Source organism: Anser cygnoides, chromosome Z, assembly GCF_040182565.1.
Source record: "Anser cygnoides isolate HZ-2024a breed goose chromosome Z, Taihu_goose_T2T_genome, whole genome shotgun sequence".
Lineage (NCBI taxonomy): Eukaryota > Metazoa > Chordata > Aves > Anseriformes > Anatidae > Anser > Anser cygnoides.
In genome coordinates, this window is record NC_089912.1 from 21,214,402 (window position 1) to 21,239,060 (window position 24,659).

The 24,659-nt window shown below is 39.3% G+C and overlaps 2 protein-coding genes across 8 annotated transcripts in view; both read left to right on the forward strand.

Moving 5' to 3' along the window:
* The window catches only part of SNX2 (sorting nexin 2), a 34,283-nt gene extending 31,055 nt beyond the window's left edge, over positions 1 to 3,228 (forward strand). For both annotated transcript variants that reach the window (XM_066989102.1, XM_066989103.1), the window contains exons 13-15: positions 1,692 to 1,772; positions 1,870 to 1,941; positions 2,739 to 3,228. In XM_066989102.1, the coding sequence (XP_066845203.1) occupies positions 1,692 to 1,772; positions 1,870 to 1,941; positions 2,739 to 2,789 (204 nt within the window). In that variant the 3' untranslated portion in view covers positions 2,790 to 3,228. The remainder of the gene's footprint in view (positions 1 to 1,691; positions 1,773 to 1,869; positions 1,942 to 2,738) is intronic.
* Positions 1,948 to 24,659, forward strand: part of SNX24 (sorting nexin 24) — a 106,143-nt gene continuing 83,431 nt past the window's right edge. For 4 of the 6 annotated variants that reach the window (XR_010828005.1, XM_066989107.1, XM_066989104.1 and 1 more), the window contains exon 1: positions 3,380 to 10,697. Coding sequence is in view for 5 of the 6 variants with exons in the window: in XM_066989107.1 (XP_066845208.1) it covers positions 10,193 to 10,697 (505 nt within the window). In the remaining variant the exon portion in view is untranslated. Of the gene's footprint in view, positions 2,673 to 3,379; positions 10,698 to 24,659 lie in introns of those variants that run through there. The other 2 variants (XM_066989106.1, XM_048048772.2) reach the window with 2 other exon arrangements.

Here is a 24,659-nt window from a genome sequence, read left to right on the forward strand (position 1 = left end):
CCTCAGTTTGAATACGCTGGTGGAAAGATTGCTTCCATTTAAATAAATTCAGAGTTGCCAGATTCAGTGGTAGTAGTCCTTCTGGCAGAGAAATTGCAGCTTGAATGTCATCTGTGACAGAGTTATTTTTTTGCAGGAAAAAAAATTATCCTAGAAATATTGTATTGAAAAGTGAAAATTCCTACTTGTCAGGAATTATAGGATGGCAGACCATCATCCACTGATAATTTATACTAAACCTGGCATTTGGAGGTGATGAAACATGGATGGGGTCCCCTACGCCTATAGAGTCTTGCACCAAAGTCTCAGGCACCACTAGTTGCAGTGGTAGAATGGTAGTGTCTTAATCTACCCTTTCCTTGTCTGAGTTTGATATTGTTTCAGTTATTAGATAACTGTTCAGGCTGTGTTTCCCTGAAGCACATCCTGTTACGACATATTATACGACTTCATAAATGTGTACCTGAAAATACGGGGGTTCTGGATAAACGTAAACTAAAGATATAAATATCTAGATATTTATTGGAATAGGTAGATTGTGTTTGTCTCAACACAACAGTAAATTGATGCTGCAACACAAAATGCCTTTGTAAATAGACAGTACCACTGGATTGCTGACAGGAACATGTTATATTAGAGTACGTTGCATCCTGGCAGCCTTTTCCTGAGGAAAGTGACTGTTACTGGGTCACTTAGCTCCCATGATTCAGTTAGTATGTTGAGATGAACAGATACAGTTGCATTTTTGAAATGCTAGCCTAAATGTGTCTGTGGTGTCAGGCGATAGTTTTTTTCATAGCTACCTACACAAAAGGTTTGAATTTAACAATATAATAGGTATGTAAAACCAGAGGCAAAAGAAAGCCTACTAGTTACAAGGGAGCGTATATGATAATGATCTCTTACTGGGTAGCTGGACGTCTTTTCCCATAAACTAAGGACAAATATAAACTAGTGTCATGTAGTATTTTTACATGAATACCACACTTCCAATATGGCAAAACCTCCAGGCAACTTCACTTTATCTGAATTTTCCTTTTACGATCTTACCTGCAATAGCTTTTCTACTCCTCTTGTATCTTCAGTCACCACTAAAAAAGAGAGTGTGTGCTTTGATTTTAACTGGAAAACGAAACAAAACAAAAGGCATTGTGAGCTTATCTGTAATAGAAATATGAGAAAGATAAGCATATACATGACTGCAGGCAGAGATGGTGGTTGGACCTAATGGTCTTTTCCAACCGAAGTGATTCTATGAAGAAATTAGGAAAGTACAGGGAACTGACTTCTGAGACTCTCTTACGTTTGATTGGATAGGCAGTCACAGGAAGCTTAGTGGTTTAGATTCTTGTTAGAGCAGTGCTTGTGAAGGGAATGGCCAGTAAAGCTGTAGAGATCCTTTTTCTTTGCTAAACAATCTCTTAAAGATTTTAAGTATACCTCAGTAACAACACTGAAATATTTTTGTCATCTACAGATGTCGTTGTGATAGAGATACCATCGTTTAATGCGGTATCCTATTCTACAAATATTTTGGAATTGTTATTGTTAGACTTTCCCTTAAGTATGGAAAAGGACAAAGAGGTCCTTTTCAGCTCCTGAATGACTGTCATTAATATACTAAAATGTTGAAATATTGATAAACTGAATGGAGAACACAGTTTCATTTCTGCATGTCTTTCTTTTGCCAGTGGGAGACGAAAGTTCAGCAGGGGGAAAAAGATTTTGAGCAGATCTCCAAAACCATTCGCAAGGAAGTGGGAAGATTTGAGGCACGTATAATTTTGTCCAAGTATATGGCATTTTTACTTTCGATAATATTGACATTCTATGTAAAATTGGTTAATGCCATCATTTATTTCTTAACAGAAGGAAAGAGTGAAGGACTTTAAAACTGTTATTATCAAGTACTTAGAATCATTAGTGCAAACACAGCAGCAGGTAAGTTAAATTTTAAGTTTTGTACAAGTTAATATTTAATGTTACATATTAGGTTAGTTAAAAAAAGACAGGCTGTAAGTGTAGCAGTTCCTAAAACAAAAATAACTACTTGTAGTCTATACGGTACTGGAGAACACAGATTGCAGTTTCCTAGCTATTACTATACTCCTTTGCATAGCTCTAATTCAGGCAAGCAAGGGAGAAGCTCCCGTAGGGGTATGGGGAATGGAGCTTCTTGTCTGTTCTCCTTGTAAAACTGAAGTAATACTTGAACTTTTAGACTGGAATAAATTGTAATAAGTATGTACTTCAAATTATTGAAGCGGCTTGAGTACTTAGATGCTTATTGGTCTTTTTAAAAGCTTAAGATGCTTCTGAATATTTTAAAGCTGTAAAAACAATTTTTAGTGACTCAGAAATAGGCCTTGTTCACAAAATAGTATTTGGAGTATTTACTTTTTTCACTCCGTTATAACTCTTAAGCTTTGTTTAGTTAAAAAAAAAAAAAAGTGACATTAGAGGTAAGAATAACAAATTAACCTGGCAAACAAATTCTTTGTAACTGTATTCTGTAGTATCTCCCTCAATGTGTAATAACTGTTGCATGAGCAAAGTTGTATATTTACTACTTGTATTTTTTCTTGCTTCATGTAATAATGTGAATGGATAATATGAAGCATCTGTGTTCTTATTGCATCCAGTGGAGACAAGTTTGCCACAAGAGGAGGAAGGTATATGTGTTTTCTTTTCCAACAGTTAGTACTTAATAGTGATTTTTTTTCCCCATTTTCTTCAAGCTAATAAAATACTGGGAGGCATTCCTACCTGAAGCCAAAGCTATCGCCTAAAAGAAGAATATTCCAAATGACAAGACACTCTGGATATGTTTGTCCTGAATAAACCTAAATTCCACAGTGAAATCACTTTAAATCATCCAAATAAACCACTATATATTTTATGAATTAACATGTGGCTTTTTTATATACTACAGCATTTTATTAACAAGCTGCATGTCCTGACCCTCGTTGAAGTGGACTGTGGCATGATGTTCTGCAATACATTGCTGAATTGAACACTATTTTGTCTTAATACTTGCACTAAAATGTGCACTGCAAGGCCAGAAAGCTGATATTTTTGTTCTTTACAATACAATGTTCTGTAGTTCGTTTACCTGATCTTTATGAAACAAATGTAATTGCATCGATTAATGTTCACTCAAACATTCCTGTACAAAATCATGTTTTTGTGATTACAATAATAAAGGGATGTACCTTGTGAAACATTAAACACTGCCTTTGTGTCTGTAGATATTGGTGTTCTCGGAAGTAGTGTTCGTAACAATTTCAGGTTATATCAAAGGCTGAAACAACATCTAGTAAAGAATGCTGAAGGTGGTATTAAAGAGGCACAGGCAAGTATTTGTGGTAAACTGTTTTGTAATTCTGATTCTCTTTGTTACAGGTATTCTTCTCACCTGAAGTTATCAGTACCCTGGTAAAATACAATGCATGAATACTCAGAGTCAAAAGACATACATAAAATGAAGTCTCATACAAAGTTTCTGAATGATTAAGATCACCTGCATGGTCAAATGCTGATGTCCCACTCAACTGATAAATTACATCTTTCTTAACCTTGTTGTTCATGGTCTCAGGATTAAAATAATAATAATAATAATAAAATCTTGCAAAAATTGTGGTAATCAGGGGAGGAAGAAAAATCACTCCTTCAGCTGAGAGTGTAAGGTAGTTGTAAGGGCTGCTGTTCTACTTGTCTGGGTTTTCCTGAGTAGAAAATACATTTGCAGAGACAGGTAATATCTTCTGTAAGATATTAGAACAGTTAAACATTTTTCTGAAATATAAAAGATTAACATTGGAGATGCTACTTTGTCCATTGTCATTTTAATGACATACTGAATTCATCAATGGTATGTATCAACAATATTAACAATTTAACTAATATTAACTGTTACTCATGTAGTGAGAGGCTGTTGCTTTCAGCTGATCATAAGAGGATAAGCACATGAATGTGTATTGCTAATGGTCAAACATAAAGAACCAAACAATACTATTTCTGAACAGGTGGGAACTTAACATCTTAACATCAGCTGTAAGATCATACAGTCTGACATATGCAACAAAATTAGTGAGAACTTTTCAAGATTACCATCTTCCATTTTGTCTGTACAGAATTCTGATGACTATTTCTGGGAATTTTCAAGTAAGGTTGCACAGAAACAGTTATTTGGAAAAATATCTGTCAAGCTTTTAACAAGCATCTTAAAATGCTGAAATGCTAAAACCTTTAAGCTTGTAGCAACCTGTGCATTAGTGCTAGTCATTTAGCTTGTAACTAATTTTAAAAGCTCAACTATGTGATAAGTGTATAGTGAAGAAACTAATCCAGGCATAACTCTACTAAGTGTTATAAGTTAGCTTGCAGGGTGCTAATGAAAATTGACAATCAGCTTGAAATTTGTTCCAAGGTGAATACTTCTAGAATTACTTAAATACACTCAAATTGGATACACAAGGCTCAAAATGGGTAAACTTACACATTCTGGATATTTTCTCTTGAAGTGTTTTCTCCAGCTTTCTTAGTGCTGAGTCTTCCCTCACTTCCCATGGTATCGGAATTAGAACTCAGTTGATTTCGGGATCCAGTTTCTTTTCTCAGATGAGAGAAGGAATAGCTTTCACATTAGTCTTCTAGCAGGGACTAGTGTGACATTTTATCTGCACTAGACAGCTGAAAACAAAGTTGCGTAGGCTTTTTTTCTTAAAACCAAAACCAGAAGCCTGTGGGAGTGCAAAAGTATAACAGCATCTCTGGACTTCAGTGTCACAGAGGGTTACTAATATAAAAAATGTGTAGTCTTTTTTTGCATCACAATACACTAGTGAAATCTCACGTGGCTTGCATAAAACTCTTGTGTTTCAAGAATTTGATCATTTACATTGTTTATATTCCCCCCTCTAGTCCACTTATGAGACCCCACTTACAGTACTGTATCTAGCACTGGTGCTCCCAGCATGAGAGAGTCATGGACCTGTTGGAGCGGGTCCAGAGAAGACCCACAAAGATGATCAGAGAGGTCTGGAGCACCTCTCCTGTGAAGAAACGCTGAGAGAGCTGGGGATATTCTGTCTGGAGAAGAGAAGGCTCTGGGGAGACCTCATTGCAGACTTCCAGTACCTAAAGGGAGCATGCTGGAAAGCTGGGGAGGGACGCTTTGTCAGGGAGTATGGTGATAGGACAAGGAGTAATGGTTTTAAACTGAAAGAGGGTAGATTTAGATTAGGTATAAGGAAGAAATTATCTACTGTGAGGGTGGTGAGGCACTGGACCAAGTTGCCCAGAGAAGCTGTGGATGCCCCATCCCTGGAGGTCTTCAAGGCCAGGCTGGATGGGGCTTTGGGCAACCTGGTATGGTGGGAGGTGTCCCTGCTCATGGCAGGGGGTTGGAACTGGGTGGTCTTGAAGGTTTCTTCCAACCCAAACCATTCTGTGATTCTATGATTATGAAGATTAAAGACATCTTTCCTAGTATGATTAACGTCTTTATTAGGAGTTGTTATTCAAACCAAGAGAATGGAGATATTGCTAAAATATTTTCCCTGAGGAACTCAGCATACTGTGTTGTATGCGTTGTAAGCATTATTTCCCTCCATCTCCAATCTCCAAACCCAGGTACCACCATCATTAGTATGAACACAACGAATGTTTGCAAAATACTTAATTACTGCTGTAGAAGTAACTAACATTTGGAATGTTGAATAAAAGACAAAGTACTACTTTGTCAAATTTAATTTTTTGGTCTAATTTAGTTTTCTTAGGTTACAGCCAGAAATTTTAAATCATGCCCATTCTCATCTGTTGCTTTTTGAATTAAAAATATATGGCTACTGAATGATGATGTGATGTAGATTAAATTCAAGACATTGTTACCTTTCTCATACTTTCATTCAGTCTTCAGTAAGTCTCTGATTTAGTCACTGTCTATTTTAAAATTGAATAATCTGCTTTTTTTAACAGTCGGTCTTCTACCTCTCCTGTATTATTTTTCTCTAAAGGCCGCGTAAGGGATTTTGTGTTCTGTCATCTCTTAGGTTTGTGCCCTAGATATGTCAGTTTCTTTCAAATTCTGGTGGAGATGAACTGCTGGCTAGTATATTCTGTGCATTTAACTGAACAACCAGCATCCACTAAAATTATGTCTGCAGTGAAAGGTTTCTCTTTAAATATATTTATTATATGGTATTTCATTTGTAGGCTAGAACAGACTGTAATAATTTAAATCTTTGGCAAAATACGAGTTTATTGCAACTGTACAAGGAAACAAAGTTCAATACTGAAACATGAGGAACTGAGGTTTCAGGCTTATTCAAAATGATTTGCTATATTACTAAGGCGATTCTTTGGTTTGTTTTTGTTTTTTTGGTTTTTGTCTTTAATCTTCTGCCTTCCATAGTTGAGTGGGAAGTGAAGTTGCTAATAAGCAAAGTAACTTTTGACAAAGTAACTTCTGACTGTACTACTAAAATAGCTTTTTATGTGTTTTTTTTTTGTTTTGTTTTTCTCCTTAAAATCAACAAGGAAATCACTAATGTAGGGAAGACAGGAAAAAAAAAATCAAGATCCATCTACTGTCATTAAGAAAATTGGGAAAAAGTGTCTCAGAAGAGTATGGGAGGCAGCTTGGACAAAAGGATATTTGTATGAGAACTAGGGTAGAAGAAATATGCAATGAGAATGGGAAGGGGAGAGAAGGCTTGAGGTAAACCACGTATCTGTGGTTTAGAGATATTAAGATAGGAAGAGCACAAGGAAGGAAGATGGCACAAATCACAAGAAAGGAAATGCTTTTATCTTAACATTCACATCCGATGTGGTACTCCAGGGGAAGTCTCAGCAGGTTAGAGGAGCACTGCACCGTATGAAAGTCTGTCGTTACCTTATAGCAACTCTATTCCCCCCTGCCCCACCACCCTTCTCACACGTGCGCTTATGCTGTTCAGAAAATTACTTAACTTGTTGGCTCCAAACATTGTGGCCATTTAGGAGGAAGAGCAAGTTTCTTGTTTGGTGCAACGAGTTTGTGCGGAAAACTGACTGACAGCTTTCCAGAGTTAGCCTTTTCTGCATCTTCTTTCCAGTGTGGTCTTTGCACTCATTGCCTGCTGAAAATCCTTTGTAACTCTTCAGAAACAGATACACTGCCACCACAGTAAAGCTAGATCTTTTGAGAAGTGAGGAGGATGTGAACTCCTTAATAAGCAAATTTTGCTGTTCTACCCAAAGTTTTATGAAGTATGTTGAAATTCGCTACTATTTATGTAGGAGACCAGTATCTGTAGAACTACGCTGAGGTGCAGGCTTACTTAAAAACAATCTTCGTGGCAGCAACTGAAAAATCAGTAAACTGATGTTCTGATCATATTAAGGATTGTCTTTTTAATCTGGTCTTTTGATCTGACTTGTACTTATCATTTTGATTAAAATTCATACATACTTATTTCTAATCAGGAAACTAGTCGTTCAGAAAGTCCTTAAAAGGAGAGCATTACTTAGTAGAAACAGATCTTTGAGAGGTGTCTCTGTCCGTCCGTCTCTCTCCCCCATCTCCCTCATGGATTCATTCCAGAGTAAGGAACACGGAATAGTCTACATAGGAGGAATAGCACAGGAACTATTTTGGAGGAGGAAAAAAAAAAAAAAAAGCCAACAAGTCTCTTTTTTTTTTTTAATTCAAAAATGTTTAATTTTTACGTACTGTGAAAAGATGATTGTGAAAATGCCACATTTGCATTCATTTACTTACTGAAAGTGTGGCATGATTCATGGATTGGACATGCTAAATGATGATTCATAGCCTCTGTGATCATGGAAATGTCTGGAAAAGTCTAGTGAGAGGTAACAGTCGAAACAGTAGTGTATTTATCCATTTATTTTACATTCTGGGTCAAGTTAGCTTAAGAGTATAACCCAAGGTTGCAGCATGACCTGCAATAAAATGCAGTATTAGTAATTCTGGGAATACCAAAAGCTACAGTGTCTAGAGGACCTCCTAGGGCCTGCTCAACAGGGGAATTTGAAGGCTGCCTACATAATTGTTACCAGTAGAGCTCAACCATTTTTACTGTTTTCCTTTTAAGGTTACTGACGTGATTTTAATAGAAGTTACCCCAGTTCAAATCATGTTACATTTAGAATACATTCTCCTTTTGCGTGTGGGGGGGGGAGGGAAGAGGGGGATAATCATCATATATTGTTTGTGCAATTAACTTTCAAAAGGAAGAATTCTGGGTGGTTTTCAACACATTGATAGCATTTTATGAATTAACGTTTCTTAAATTTTAGTTCCTCAACATATGAGACAAAGACGGTCCTTGGTCTGTCAGCCATGCGGAGAAATCCTATTTTTTCCTCGGCAGTAACTTTAGAGACTAACAAACTAATGATGATATATCGTGCAAATTAAGTATTTAACATTTCAAAACATATTGATGTATTTGAATTCAGCTCACCATGTAATCTTCCTTGTTCCTCTTGGCTGATGCACAGTCAAAAGTTCCATTAAGTACTATTGAATTTGAAGCCAGATTAATGTCTCAAACTTTTATTTGTTAATAAGTTATATGGTATTAGGGCAAAAAGTAGCTTTTTGAAGTTATTGGTTATTAGGTGGCAAACAACCACAAATATTCCCCCAGCGAAGCTCTTCTACTAGCTTCTCATCAGTATCAATGCATTACAGCATTCAAATGGTTCATCCATTTTGTACTTGGAGAACAGAATCTAAGATTAAAAGATTGGAGTTTTAACCAGAAACTAACAAGTATGATAGACTTATACTCTAGCATGCCCATGTTTATTGGACTAATTAGACTATTAATATGCAACATATCTTCCCTTGGGATGATTATAATAATGTATTCACCAGAGTTCGCTTTGGGGAAAAGTCAGATGCCTTATTCAATGTCTTTAGTCTCCATTGTGTTCCAAGAATTTGACGCCTACAGCACAGGCAATGTCAAATGGCGTACTGGGACTGGGAATGAAATCTTTTTGCTTGTGTCACCACTACCACAGAGCATCACTAGGACTGTCTGCTGGTCATCAGCAGCTGAGGTCACCAGCACAAGGAGCAGCATTATGCAGAAATAAATGTCCGAGGACTAGCTAGCTTTGATTTCAGGCCATTTTTTATTATGTATGGCTCTTACTTTGCTTTAGCTGTTGTTTTTTTTTGTTTTTTTTTTTTTTTTCCTGCTTGTTTTTAGTCAAAGCATTCTATTTTGTATTGAATTCTTCAGGTCATAGGTCTTTGCTTAGAGCAAAATACAATTAAATTTAGCTGGCAGTAAAACAAAGAGAAATGGAGGGAAAAGAGCTTGTAACTTTTTTTCTTTCTCCTTAATGTTTCTTGTCTAGAATGAAGCCAATTAGTTTTCAGAAGATGCTTCTGAAAGCTGGTCCTAGAAACACTGAGCTAGTGTAGCCATATGCCAGACAACAGCAATCATTTATCATTTGTGTCCGCTTTTAAGGTAGGTTTTTGACTCTGTTTATGCAAAATCAACCCCTGCACATGCAAGAATTTATAATGGTAGCTACTTCTTAACGGGTCAGTGAGAGATGGTGAAGTTTCCCATCTGACTGTGTAGCCACTGGGGCTCTCCAGCATTCATAAAGGCATACAGAGTGAGGTGCAGTTTGTGGCCACCTGACAGAGCTTCTGCATACTACCTGAAAGGAAGGTGTGGGGAGCTGGGGGCCGGCCTCTTCTCATAGATAACCAGTGATAGGACAAGAGGGAATGGCCTCAAGCTGCGCCAGGGTACGTTTAGGTTGGAAATGAGGAGACATTTCTTCTCAGAAAGAGCAGTCAGGCATTGGTATGGGTTGTCCAGGGAGGTGGTGGAGTCACCATCCCTGGGGGTGTTCAAGGAGAGGTTGGATGTGGTGCTTAGGGACATGGTTTAGTGGGTGACATTGGTGGTAGGGTGATGGTTGGAACAGATGATCTTGAAGGTCTCTTCCAACCTTAATGATTCTGTGATTCTATGGTTTGAGGTGCAAAGTTAGCAGGTGTGAGGTGGGAATGCTACACAGCCTGCTGGGCAGGTCTCATATCCCTCTGCACCCATTTCTTCCTGCATCCATTGCTTTTTGTCATCAGTACGGCTGCAGTAGGAGACCTTAGTTGACTTCCCCAGTAGATAAAAATCACCCACACTTCTCTGCAATGGTTCAGAGTGCTCTGGTAAGTAAACAATTAAGAGTTCAGGCAACTTTCCTCAGTGAGGATCTCTTTTTGTTCGTTTACTTCCCCTATCCATCCGGAGCGGGCATTGTCACAGACAGGTACTCGCACCGCTGTCGGGAGCCTGTTGGCCGAGGAAGGGCAGTGAGGGCTTTGCGCTGTGTGGATTTAGGTCTGTACGAATACGCCGTTAGATCTGTACGAGCCCCCCTTCGGGTCTGTGCGGTGCCGCAGCCCCGAGCTCTGCCTTTACGAGCCCCCCCTCAGCGCCTCCACCGGCCACTCAACGGCCGCGCCCCAACGGCCGCCCAGCCCCGCGTCACGTGCGCGGCGTCACGTGCGGCGGGCCGATGGCGGCGGCGGCGTTCAACGGCCGGCGGCGCCGGTGAGGGGCGGCGGCGGCGGGGCCGGGGCCGGGGCCATGGCCATGGAGGTGTACATCCCCTCCTTCCGCCACGAGGAGAGCGAGCTGGAGCGGGGGTACACGGTGAGGGAGCCGGGGGAGCTCAGCGGGGCCCCGTCCCCGCAGCCCCCGGTTTGGTTTTTAAATCTTGCCGAGCCGTTAGGGGTAACGGCAGCGGGGCGCCGGGGGTGCGGGGAGAGCGGGCGGCGGCCTTCCTCGCCGGGCTGCTGCTCGCGGAGGGTGCTGCGGGAGCGGTGTGGGGCCTGGAGCCGCGAGGGAAGGCGGGTGGGCGCGAGTGGGGAACGACAGCCCAGCAAGCTGCCCCGGCCCGGCTCCGGCTCAGCCGTGTGGGATGCTTTGGGAGCATGGGTGTGAAAGCGTAACTGCCTTTCTGGCTTGGGTCAAGGTGCGTGAGCATCATCCAAATCTGAAACGAAACTGTATTTCTGGAAATCACACTAATAATCTTGAAAGTGGAAATGGTCTGATTGTTACAGCAGCGTTCCGCTCTGGTCACTGGTGATGAGTGGTGAGCGTCCGTCTGAAGCCTGCTGTAGCGCAATAGAAACTTAATAATTTTTCATGTAATTACTTTGCCTCTTCAGTCAGGGGTGTGAATTTCTGTACTGCATCCTATTGAAAACCGTGATTCTTTAAGTTGTCCGATGCATCAGTTCTAGGGTTTCCCTGACCATGAGTGAAGCTGTACTAGAAGTCATAGCTAAAGTTTCTCTGGGCCAGGCACACTTGTGGGAGAGGATAGAGACGTCTGTTCTGATAATAGCACGGTGGTTTTCCTTTATGCCTTAAAGAGCTTATTGACTATACATGAGCAAGACTTACTGTCATGTAATTGTATTTTTGCTACTCTACTACGTAGTTTGCATAAGTGTTGTATCAAGGACTGAAAATCACAGCCAGTGCAAGTGAGCCTACTGTAAGCCCTCCCTCCAGCAAAACAGGTTGGTGAGAGCTTACTGTTGCTCTGTGCAGGAAGAGAGATTTACCTAAAAGGAAACAATAACAGCAATCATTTTGCATTGAAAAAAAAGGTGACTTCACTTGGAGACTTGGAGCATGGAAATGTGTCGGTGTCCAGACCACATCAGCTCTCATTTTTGGGGGGGCCCAATGCAGGATTCATAGTCAGAGGCTGTGGTTTTAGTAGATACTGCCCTAAAATATGGAGGTTGCAGGGTATTGAAGACTTCTTGTGATTAAGTAGATGTTTCGCCAGTTCTGGGCTACCTGAGTCTGATGAATTAGAAAAGATAGGTAAGAGGAGAAAGTGACGCTGTGACATACTGACTCTCTTTGAAATGCAGCCTTCAAATTAAAGGGAATGGGTACCATTCTGGAGTACCATAAAGTATATGAACAGAGTATGTTTTTTCTATGAAATGAAATCATAGAATATCCCGAGTTGGAAGGGACCCATAAGGATCATCAAGTCCAACTCCTGGCACCACACAGATCTACCCAAAAATTCAGACCATATGACTAAGTGCACAGTCCAAACACTTCTTAAACTCCAGTAGGTTTGGTGCCGTGACTGTGTCCCTAGGGAGCCTGTTCCAGTGTGCGACAACCTTCTCAGTGAAGAACCTCTTCCTGACATCCAGCCTGAACCTCCCCTGTCACAGGTTGACACCATTCCCTCAGGTCCTATCAATGGTCACTAAAGAGAACAGATCAGTGCCTGCCCGTCCACTCCCTCTCATGAAGAAGCTGTAGACCATGATGAGGTCTCCCCTCAGTCTCCTCTTCTCCAGGCTGAACAGGCCAAGTGACCTCAGCCGCTCCTCATATGTCTTCCCCTTAAGGGTATGGGTAATTCAGTTGGTTATCTTACATCATCAGGCTTATGTACAGTATTAACCTCCAAAACAGTATGATGATGATCCTAGAAGTACTGCTCAACCCAGATGATCTTCTACCACTCTCTTTCCTACAAGTGCTAGATTGCTCAGAATGACAGTGCTTTCAAACATGGCTGAAACAAAGGGATACCAGAGATGATGTGATTAATGATGTAGAGGATGATGCAGCTTGGTGCACGTTGGTTCCCTACCAGGCTGGTAATGAATGCGCCAGGAGGTCTCAGAGTGTGACTTCTGTGCTGTGGTTGTCAGGCCATGACAGAGAAATGAGTCTGAAAAAGTGGTTTTTGAGAAGCGTATTGATGGTTGTCCTCGCTTCTTTGCTACAAGTGGTGATGGTGGTAACCTGCTGCGTGAAATGGCAGACTGTAAGGGACCCCCTTCTCTCTGCAGAGTCTCTGCATGTAACAAGACATGCTTTCTTGACATCTCTGGGCTTCTGGTTCCTTCTTTGTCAGAACAGGATACACTCATCCTGCCACCATCTCACTGCCTGGAAAGGAGAGATGGAAAGAGTGTTTGTCCTTTTCTGTAAGGAAGGTTGTTACCAACCGGCTGGTTTACTTTCAGCTTGCTTTCCTGAAACCTGGTGGTTTTCTTTCTCTGCTTGGTACCACTAGGCACCACTGGGAAGACAGCATGGGGAGAGACCTGTCAGGCATCAGCTGCAGAAGCAGAGTGGAGTTCTGGAGAGGGTGAAGGTTACAGAAACTGGAAACCGCTTCCCGGCTTCAAAGGGAAAACCAGGGAGAAATCAAGAAGTAGAAGGGGTGGGGTCTTGGCCAGTGAAAAGGTCAGCTCGGGAGAGAAAAGATTAGAAAGAAAAATGAGGCAAAAGTCTGTAGTGCCACACTTCAGATAGTGCTCAGTCAACAAAGTAAATGGGGAGCTCTCTCCCTTCTGTCTTTGTTTCAGGAGCTCAGCTTTACTAAAGCGCTCTTCTCGGATATAAAAGCCTAAAACCTTCCACCCTCCCCCCGCCCCCAAAAAAAAAGAAAAAAAAAATCTTGAGTAAACTTGCACTTGCTCCAGTTTTATTTGGGGCATACGTAAAACAGTGAAATACAGAATAAGGAAAATGTCTGTTTTCCTTGTGGACAACTAGATTTCATTGTCAGTTTAAATTGATGACACTACCTTCCAAACTATTGAGCCTGTGCTAATAAATGCAACAGTTGTTCATAATTTGGCAGTGAATGACCTTTAAATGTAGACGCTTACTAAGGATATCTCTAGGGAACAATTTAACTTCAAAATGACACCCATGTGTTCTTGTTATCATTTAAATATGCTCCCTTTGTCAATAACAGAATAATAAATACTAGTTAGATTTCTAATGTTGATTCTGATGCTAGGGAACTTGCTGAATAAATTAGTGTATGTTTGATTTATATTGACCAAAAATTTTTTACAGTGGTATATTGCAGGTCAAGGTGACATACATTTAAATGTGTTATAGAGCAGAGGGCATACTTGACTGACAGATGTGCTTACTACGTTTTTAATTAACACTTCAATACTACTCCCAAAATTGCTCTTGGAGTTGCAAATGTTGTGGAAGCAAGATATGACCTGTAAGAGAGTGAGTGCCATAGATTTTTTGGAAAGTATGTAGCCTTTATCTTCACAGAAGCAGCAGTTTAATTACTAGGCTATACTCTTGCTTATGAAGTATAAAATTGCACAGGCTTGAAGTTCGGTATAGATTATGTACTTCAGCATTCTTTGCTCTTAAAGTAGGTATGCACAGAGTCAAAAAGCGAATCTGTTAGATGTTCTTCTATAGGTAGCCCAAGACTAGGCCACTGTAGCAAGTGATAAAGGGGGAATATTTGTAATTATTGTTGTTGTAAAGCGTGGAGTAATTATGTGAATGCGTTTACTTTAGAAACTTCAAGCATTACTGTTCCAAGTCTTTCTCTGAGCCTCTGGACCATGTGAATTCGGTAGTTTAAAAAATCTGAACTGGGTCTGCATGCCTTGAGGACGATACTGGTGAGGATGAAGACTTTGTTCTCACCAGGCTGCTGTGTACAAGCTCACCAAGTGTTACTTTGAATCACAAGTCCTTCTGAAAAGCAGTAACTCCAACTAAGTTCAGGGGAGATAAGTAGAAATGTTGGGTCTGTTGTAGCAAGTTAGATATTCTTTTCGTCACAATATCTAAACAGCTTTTAAATGTTGTGGTGTCTGTACAAGGGAGTCATGGCAGGTGTGTACACATATTCTCTCTCCTAAACAGAAGAAGAAGAGAATAAAGTTGATTTGAGAGATACCAGTGATTCTGTAATGTCAGAAAAATGAGGTGGGAGACCATTGCTTTCTTCAGTTCCAGTGGAGCAGAATGAATTAGCAGATGATATAGAACCCATAATTTAGGACAAAGATCAAAATTTCTTTTTTGGTTAACTTGTGCATTTGGCAGATCTGGTCATTAAATTTCTTTCCTCCAGTCAGTTTTCCTGTTGACAGACTTTGAGTCAGTGATATGAAACTGACTGCTTTGTATGCAATGGGAACTTGAAGGGTATAAAGCAAGTCAAAAGATAATTTTGCAGTGCACTTGAAGGCAGCTAAGGCAGAAACTGGAAAAAAAGTAAAACCAAAGTGAAAAAACAGACTGATCATGTACATAACGATCAGTTAGAGCTGTTTCTGGTTTTGTGTTTAATCAGTTTGGGGATGCAGGCAGATTTGACAGAGACATATAGTTCCGGTGATCTCTCTAATTGTTGTGCAGTTGTTCAAAACCACTGATTCACAGTCACAAAAAGCGCCATGTCAGTGGAAAGGGCCATGTAACATTTCTTAGAGCAAGAAATCACTCTCAATGTGCTCTTTAGGGAGTTCAGCAGTAAAATAGAGAAGTAGCAGAATGATGACCTGTATCAATTTACCATCTGAAAGACCGAGAGTTGACACTTTCTGACAGTAAACCATAACTGCTGAGCACCCATTCCACAGTTCTCTCACAAGATTACTGATTTGTGGTTTTGATGAGGAAGTTACATTCTCAGAAAGATAGGGGATAACAGAGCATTCCAACATGCATCACAGTAAAGATGTATTTGAATTTCATTAAATCTTTGAGAGGTAGTAGTGGTAAAACTTTGTTAATAATACAATGCTACCAGTGGAATTACTTCATCAGAGGGATTCATGCTTAACTGCTTGTGCTGGTGTTTTCTGTCTATATAACATCAGGTTGTGCTACTTGTAAAATCTTGTCAACAAAGATAGCATTAATACATTCTTCACTTCCCTGGAAGAGTGAAAACATACCAGGCTTAGAAATCCAACATGAGGGAAGATGTAATTGATCGCTCTATTTTTTATTATGGTAATGCACATTTTAATTGGTCTTCGAACTTTTTAATGTCCAATGCAATTCATTTCAGGTTTAACTGTTCATTAGTTATCATTGTAATGTCATTTGTTATCTTGGAATTTCAGTTTGTAATGATACCATTTTTGGTAGGTGGTTACTGAGTCCTTAAAAAGTTGAAGATGTGTTTTTCATCTACAGCAGTGACTAGGCTATTATATTAAATTCATATTGAAGGAACAGTTTTAGAAAACTGTCTTTTTAATAATAGATATTTATTTTTAGGATAACAGGAAATCTTACACGTCTACTCTTCAAACCATTACAATTCAAAACTATCAGCTGGAAAACACTATCAGATATCCACCCATTTATAAATTCTAATTTTTGCAGACTTTATGAGAATTTGCTAATAATTTGCATGAATGCTTCATTCTCAATCTTAGTAGCTATCTCGCTTTTTAAGTCCATTTTTGAAAGTTTAATACGGAGGAATTTAAAGGGTAGCTTATGTGGAGGCTGAATATACATTCAAATCTTAGTGGATCTTGAATAATGGTCTTTAAGTCTTGGTTGTTCTTGGAATACAGAAAAAAATAGGAAAGAAATCGATGGAACTTTGTACTACAGCTTGGTGACCTGGTTATGTTTCTTACTCAGTAGGCAGCTGAGGACAAAGTTTAGCCAGCCTGGATGCAGCTTTGCTGAGGCGTGGAGAGGCGCGCGTTCCCTGACATGCTGGGAATGAAGAGACCCCAGCACAGGCGGCTGGCCTGGCAGGGCGCCAGGCGGTGGGACCGCAGTGCTGCCCCTGAGCCTGCTGAAGTGCTCCTGTTGTTCCGTGTCCCTGGGCAGGCTGCTAAGCAGTTAGTGCGTTTTGATCATTATTACTGTCAGCAAACATCATTTTGCATTATGGTTTTACAAGAATTGTAGGAAGACATGCATCAACTTTTCATTTTCACTTTTTGGTAAGCCTTAGATTTCTGCGGCTTGGGGAGGGCTAAAATAGCGTTTTGTTAGGGTCCTCTGACAGAGGATTTTGATGGCAAAGCAGAGGTGTTGTCATTTATTTTGAAAGTGTCATTGCGTTCTTTATAGGAAATAAAAGGACTTCCTGATGACGAATACCTTGTAGCTAAAACATGGATACTCTCTTCCCTGGAATGGCCTTTATTATTATCATTATTATTATTATTATTATTACTATTACTATTATTACTATTGTTACTTCTACCAAAGTACAATGCAACAAGCATTTCACGTTTTGTAAACCAATAACCATTGTATGTTATGTTTTAAATGAAGTTATCTGCTGCACTACAGCAGTGCTTGGGTACCTCTGGGTGTTGGAATAAGATGGGAAAGAAAGAGCATACGAGAAAGGGGCACCATCTGCGTTCCAGGTGCTCATCGAAACACCACTTTTCCTCCCCTTCCTCCGCTGCCGGTGCGGTGAGAGCTCCCCCTCCTGTTCGTAACAACCTTCAGCTCTAGAAATGTGTGTGTAGGAAATCTGTGAAGATGCTTTTGAGTCCGAAGCTGCCACCAATGCAGGTAGGGTCGGTAATGTATCACGAATGACCCTCAAGCCTCCACAGCATCTTCCATTTAGTAGATTATTTATTTGTGAATCACAGTGTTTGTGGGTCACAGTTAAGACCAGGGCCTCTAGGCAACAGTTGTTAAACTGCCTGCGTGGTACAGAGAGTTTCAAAACTCACTCTTGCTTACACTGGTAATAGCTGTTTCCTGATGAGATGCTGTGAAAAGTAACGTCTGTCCTTACCCTGCATCATTACTGCATTGTTACAGCATCATTATTGCAAGACTACTTAATGCTTTAGTGTAGTGAAAATGGTATGGGACTTCTATGGTGGTCTTTTTTCCCCCTAGTGTACCTTGAGAACTGTGAGATAAGAATTACTGATCTCCATTATTGTATTTTATGTATTCCTTGTCTCATCCTGCAATTGATTCACGTTTTAAAAATGGATTCTGTTTTTGTACTGGAGCAGAAGGTATTCATGTGTTGCAGTATTTCCAAATTGGAAAATAATGAAATCTAAAGCTTTCCTATCATCTCTTCCATAAAGACAAACAAAGTCTTGATTGTGCGGTGAAACAATCAATTGTTCAGCAGCAAGTTTGTATTGATTACAGCGAACTGCTTTTATGAAAAGTGACCATAAGTACCTCAGTGAACTGCCTTTACCTGTGGCCTCACACAGGCCTCAGTTTCTTTGCATTTAGATTCCTTTCTTGTTACTTAGTGATCAAGCTCTGTCCAGGAAGAGAACTACCTGGTCATGTGTCTGCCTTGCAGTCAAGCTGTGATGGTAATTACACTCTAACTTTCATGTACTCTTGAGATGTGAAAATATAAGGAACATGTCTTCATTTTAATCATAAATTAAAGAACTAATAGATTTACAGGAATGTCAAAGAATGTTATAACAACATTTACTTTGCTTGAAACCTGTGAAGAAAAAACAAAACGTATTTGGAGTTGAATGCTATGTAACCGTAAAACAGATTTGGAGTTCAGTCCAATGCCATTATAGGATCAGAAAATGTATTAGCCTGTTGCTTTTCCGAGTTCTGCCAAATATTAAGAAAAAATATGTTCTGCAGTGACATAAGCTACATGAAATTCCAAACCATTCCATTTTTAAAAGTATGTTAGAGAACATTTAAAAGTTACATTTTAATAAAAGATCCATTCTACCTCTAAAATACGAAGACCTAGCTTCTGTTTTTAATCATAATGAGAGAGCATAAAAGGGCAGTAAAAAAAAAAAAAAAGCATCCACTTTTGGTATTGAATAGAAAATATCAGAGGCCTTTCATTTTGCTGAGTGCTTAAAATGTGGATGTGTGACTGGTAGCAATTCATTCTTTTCACCATTCACCGAGAGTGTTTTAAAAAATCTGTTTTGACACAGATTACAAAGCTCAAGTAGATTCTGAAGTATGCTTTTGTATGCTGTATTTTTTCTGCTGTATTTTTTCTATACATCACAATCTGGTTCTTTGTTTTTTTCAATTTTGCCTTCCATTGGCAGAAATATTATGATGTCAGACTTCCAGGCTTTGTCATAAATTTTTCATACCAGTTAGGAAAATGGAACGAATATTCTTCCCTTTTAAAACAGAACTTCGTAAGAACTTATCAGGAGTTCTAGAGAGGATAGTAATTGTCTTCTCTCAGATAAGACAATCTTTGTGTTGGCCTGAATTAGAGACGAAGTAGGATAATATATTTTAAGTTCATCACTTTCAGTTAAGAAATCTTTTAACACTTTCTATTTACCTTCTGGTGCATAATTTCTACTATATATGTATCCAAAAAGTAAGTGTAAAAGGAGTATGCTAATAGCAATCAGGAAAGGTTTTAAGAATCATTTTATTCCTACATGCATTAAGTATTCATGTTTGAGTTTTTCCTTTACTACTAGATGGTTTGTGGCTAATTGCAGCTTTGGAAAATCTCTAAACCTAGTTCTAAGACTGAAAAGGAGGAGTAGCATCTGGTTTGTAACACAGAACCCTAAATTATAAGCCTGATTTTTACCCAGTCCATGGGAGAAGGAAGACATTTTTTTCTGAAAGTTGAATGTTCTGTGAACTAGGAAAAGGTGACTAGAACTTAGTTACCTAAGCCATGAATGCCACTGCTTCTTCTTTTGATCCTCCTTTTTTTTTTTTTTTTTTTTTGTGAATGCTATGAATGTCATTATTGTTCTTAAATTCAGTGGCCAAGATAATACTAGTAAAGCAAGACTTTCAGTCTGCTTGGGTGTTTGAATAGTACATTTTGTGAGCTAACACAGGAAAATGCAGTTACTTTAGTTTAGGAATGCATTTGGTGTCTAGGTAAGAAGTGGCAATGTAGTGTACATTTAAAACTATTTTTTGCTACTCACCAACTAAATTGTCAAAAATTGCTGATTTGAAAGGGGGTAAAAACCTGCTTAAAGTAATCATAGATATAACTGTTATCTGTTAAGGGCTAAGAACTTAATGCCCCATTTCTCAAATGAGTTTTTGCAATAACGAGATAGCTGTATCACACTCGTAAGTGAAAAGCTCATGAACCTGCCTACATGGTTATTTCCAACCTCTACTGTGCTAACAAGCTCCCAAAGTTGTTGTTGCTTATAAAAGTGGAAAATGGACCTGATAAAAATGTTTAGTCTGCAGGGCTGCATTTTATTTATCATATCACAAAAGAACAATGTTTTGTTGCATCATGGTCAAAATAGAAGCGACCTTGCTTGTTCATGAGTGCTCAAAGCTTACAGATAAGAGGCAAAATAATAGAGTACAATAGAAAGAGTGTAGTGTAATTATTTGTGGCTTGTCAAGTGAAGCCCTCTCAGGCCCCAAGTGATTCAAATCTGGGAACTCTGCACAATTCTGTACACTAACCGTAGCCAGCATCAGAGAAATCTCAGCCAGCTTCTCCGACAGTACTGAAATTGCATCAGTTTGTCATGCACTGAGCATGCCAGCTTCACACAATATCATTTGCTTGCAAATCGGCCTGGCCCCAATGCCCTAAGACACATTCTTTGGTATCTGACTCTTGGCCTGTGATTTGTCATGTCTCTAGTGCTATCGGCGTAAAGTAATTTTAATAGATTCTGATGGTTTGCCTGTGGAAGGTAAAGAATGCACTACAGATTGTGTCAGGTAGCTTTCTATGGCATGTAACGTGGAAGAGGCCCTCATGATGGTGATAGCCAAACAAAGAGTATGGAGAAATGAGAACCCTATTTTGAGTGGTATTTAATGCCCCCCTTCTCAACATCCTGCTGTGGACATCTTTGCTAACTCAGCAGATACAAGAATTCGCAGCTTAACAATGCGACATTATTTGTGCTTAAGTGTTGTTTATGGATGGAACATGCAGACAAAATTCAGTGGCTTTGTTTCTCCCTTTTGGGGAAAAAAGTGCTTCAGTTGTAAAAATGTTAAGTGATTTCTGCGGACTAGACTGAATATATTTGATTATTATTTTCTTGGTGTTTAACTCTGTTATTTGGAGCTTTAGTACTCTCTCAATAAAATCACTGTGTTTTTTAGCAAGTATGTTCTTCAGTAGTGTTTTTTAAAAAAGAGAGAAAAGCTTGTACAATTTCTGCCTAAATGTATCTTACATTGAATTACATAAATATGCCCTATAATACAGATTTATGAGGAATTTATTCATAGATTTTAATTAGTTATCTGTGTATTGTTGTTTAATTAGATCTTTGTTTACAGTAGTTTTCTTTCATTATGAAATAAGTGTATGACATTTTTTTACTCTTCCTTTGACACCACTGAGATGAGATTATTTCGCCATTGACAACTCTGATCTTTGCATCATTTTTTTTCAGCTGACTTCCTTAATTGATTACTACTTTGGAGTTGGAGCCTGCAGCATAGCTCTCCAGAATTCTGCTGACACCAATCGATTAATGTGAAGGTGTTAATGTTAGTGATTTCATCTAAGAAACATTCAAAACCATGTCAGTAATCTGTTCTTAAAAACTGCCAGATCATTGAATCTTGTTATTTTGAACATGTTAGTTTGGGTTAACAAGAATTTCTCTGAAGTGCGGAAAAATATGTATTAGTTAGTCCTGTGGGAAGAGCAAATTTTTATTCAATTGTTGTACATTGCTATGGCATACATGCACATACTTTAATATTTAACAGACTGTTTTAAAAAATGTTCTTATTAATATTCATGGTATCTCTGAGGAATTTATAAAAATGCCTGAGCACAATGCATTTCTTTTTAATTTTACCTAGGGAATTTCTGACAGCAATGTAACTCTGAGCACCCCGCTAGCAAGTCTGTGCAAATCTGCCACTTTCCTTTCCTCTTCAGCTTCCACATTTGCTAGCAGATTTGTTTAGCTAAGCTAAATGGTCAAATGAGCCTGCATTTTTTCGCTCTCTGTTCTAAATATTTTCAGAAAAATACTACTGCATTATACAGTTCCTCAGAGAAACTCTGGGTTAGGGTCAGAACCCACTGTTGCATTATTGTGCATGAAAAGAAAGAAGGAAAATTTCTTTTCAAGCTTGAGGTAGACCAACTTTTGAAAATGTTTTGCTTTTATTCCTTGGTGGAGTTTTTTATAGTACAATTTCTTTGAAACTTACTGTACATTTTTGCAGGGTGCTTAGCATGTGTTATACATGCATCACTAAAAGAGCTCTGCCATATTTTCTAGTTAAAAAATGCTGTGAGTTGTGGAAAGTACAAGTTAGTTGAATCCAGTGCAGATGCTCTTAACGTTTGAGTTTTATTTGTACTGTTGCAAGCTACATCAGCTGTTGCTAAGCAAAGACCAAAGCCAAACTCATTATATTTGCACAGGGGCAGAAGGTAGGCATGCATGCACACACACACGTTGTACATATGTGGCTACAGGTATTCAGAAGCACATGCGTATGCCAACACTGGAAGGATTTTTTGAGTGGTATTGCAGAGAGCTCTGTTTGTGGTCCGGTACAAGCTGATGTTTTAATGACCTGGATGATGGGATAGTGTCCTTATTGAAACTTGCCATCAACACCAAGGTGGAAGTAACAGTGAACATTCTGGAGAACAAGAGTAGAATCAAAAATAAATTTGAATTGGAAATATTATTCAGGAAAGGAAAATTGGGTGATAATTCAACAGGAACTGATGCCAAGTGCTGATTTTAACAAAAAATAATCAGTAACACAGCATAGGATCCAACGGATTAGGTAACATGTCTGCTGAACAGACGTGGGGCTTTTACATCACAAGGTGGCCATGACGCTAATGTTAGCTGTACCTGCCAGGGTTTTGAAAGACGAATATGAGAAAGAGTAGTCCTTACCAATGATGAATGGAGTGTATACTAAGCTGGACACCTGTGTCCAGACTTCAGTACTGCACTCTAAGAAGCATGGGAACTTGTGGGGAAGAGTGTCCATAAGAGAAAGCAATGTAGAAGGGCATATGACCATATATAACTATTACACTACTTTCTGGACTGATAATTCTTGTGAAGAATGAAATGCACCTTTTTTTTTTTTACTGTGAAAGGAGAGAGCATTGGGCAGGAACTTTTTAGCAGTCCTCAGTAACATAAAGGCTGTTAGAAAGAGAAAGGAGGCAAATCAGCCTGCATATTGGAGATGCTGTAATCCTCTTCTGGGCAGTTTCTTGTCCTCTCCACCAGAAGTGAGAAAGATTTATTATGAAATGGTGTTGAATAATGAAGATACTGCAGCATGAGAGTAACTTTCAGGAGTAGAGTATGGAAACTCTGTCTGCATGAGGTTTAAATGTTTCTGCCAAGACTTAGAAGTATAGTTGGTCCTGCCTTGAGACAGCTAAGTAACTCACAGAGATACAGGACTAGAATAGATCTGCCTGAGGTCTCTCAGTATTGTAAGCCTCTAGCAAAAACTCAGTAATCATTCTTTGCATTATTTCAACAATTTAATCTCTATCCAGTCCCTAGCCTCTTATCACTTACAAATTCTGTGGCTTTCTACCGTTCCTGAGAGTTCACCTGGAGTAGCTGTTTTCTCTTCCCCTTGGAAATATTAGAGGTTCTCATAGTGGAATGGTCACAGAAACAATCATGAGCTGCTACCTCTCCAGGTAGAGAAGAAACATTTTTTCTTTTCTTAGCCTTTTGCAAGGTCTTCCTGGAGGTAGTTCTTTCCTGTTCCCAAATAGCATTAAATTTTGAGGCGAGTGCAGTGATTGGGGCAGACTTGTCGCATCAGATTATTTTTTTGTGCCTTGTTTAAACACTGCTAATACTATTCAGTAATGCATTTTGTTCAGTGTTTACACCGACCCCAGTGCTTATTTGTTTAGTACTTCAGACTTACAAACAGTAACAGTGCAGAACTGGACCAAGTGTATCTGTTTCCATAACTGTACATGTACATAGCAATGAAGGGAGGTGCAGACCGGGGGGGAAACATCTGACTCTATAAGCTAGTAAGGAAATGAAAAATATTTGTTTTGACTCTTACCTCAGTGCACCTCTTCCTGTATATAGTTTCTGCCATAAAATGCAAGCTCTTCAAATGTTTAAATTGCTAGATGGCTGGATTATGAAGAGATGCCTAGACTGGTGTTTTACCTGTGAAGCAGAAAGCAGCACAGAGACAGGAATGGCAGTAGGGCTGATCAGAGCTCTGGTTGTCCATCCCTTTGTCCCTGCCCATGGCAGAGGGGTTGGAGTTAGACGATCTTTAAAGTCCCTTCCAACCCAACCCAAACCATTTTGTGATTCTCACCTGTCTGGTAAAATAAAAAAAAAAAAAAAAGGATACAGGCAGGTTGTTACAAGAGGGGAAGGCCCTGCAGGAGCCTTTCCCAGAGTTAACAGCTGAAAGCGCAGATGTGTTCCACCTCAATCCTGTCTGATCTGAAGAGGCTTGAAGGCAGCTTATACAAGTTTGGGAAGTTAGAAGAGTCTTCACATTTCCTGATGACAGAAATCAAAGAACAAAGACCAAGCAATTTGTACCAGTTACCATCAAGAGTTTTCAGGTGCTGATCAGAGACCTCTGTTTTAAAGAGTTACAGAATATTCCAGGGGGATTTGTATAGTGGCTGTTGTTGCTGCACTGCCTACCTGCAGAGCTTACTGAAGATAACGGCTAATCTTGTATTTAGTTAATGCATTAAGTACCTGTTTTCAACTTCATGGGTATGCTCTTCCTTGCCAATGTGGACTTTGGTGCTTAAAGATTAGTGCTATCGTCTTTGCCTGACATTTCTTGCATGTTCCCTGCTAGTGCAGACCTTGCCCATGGCATAATGAAGGAGCCGCTACCACTATGTAA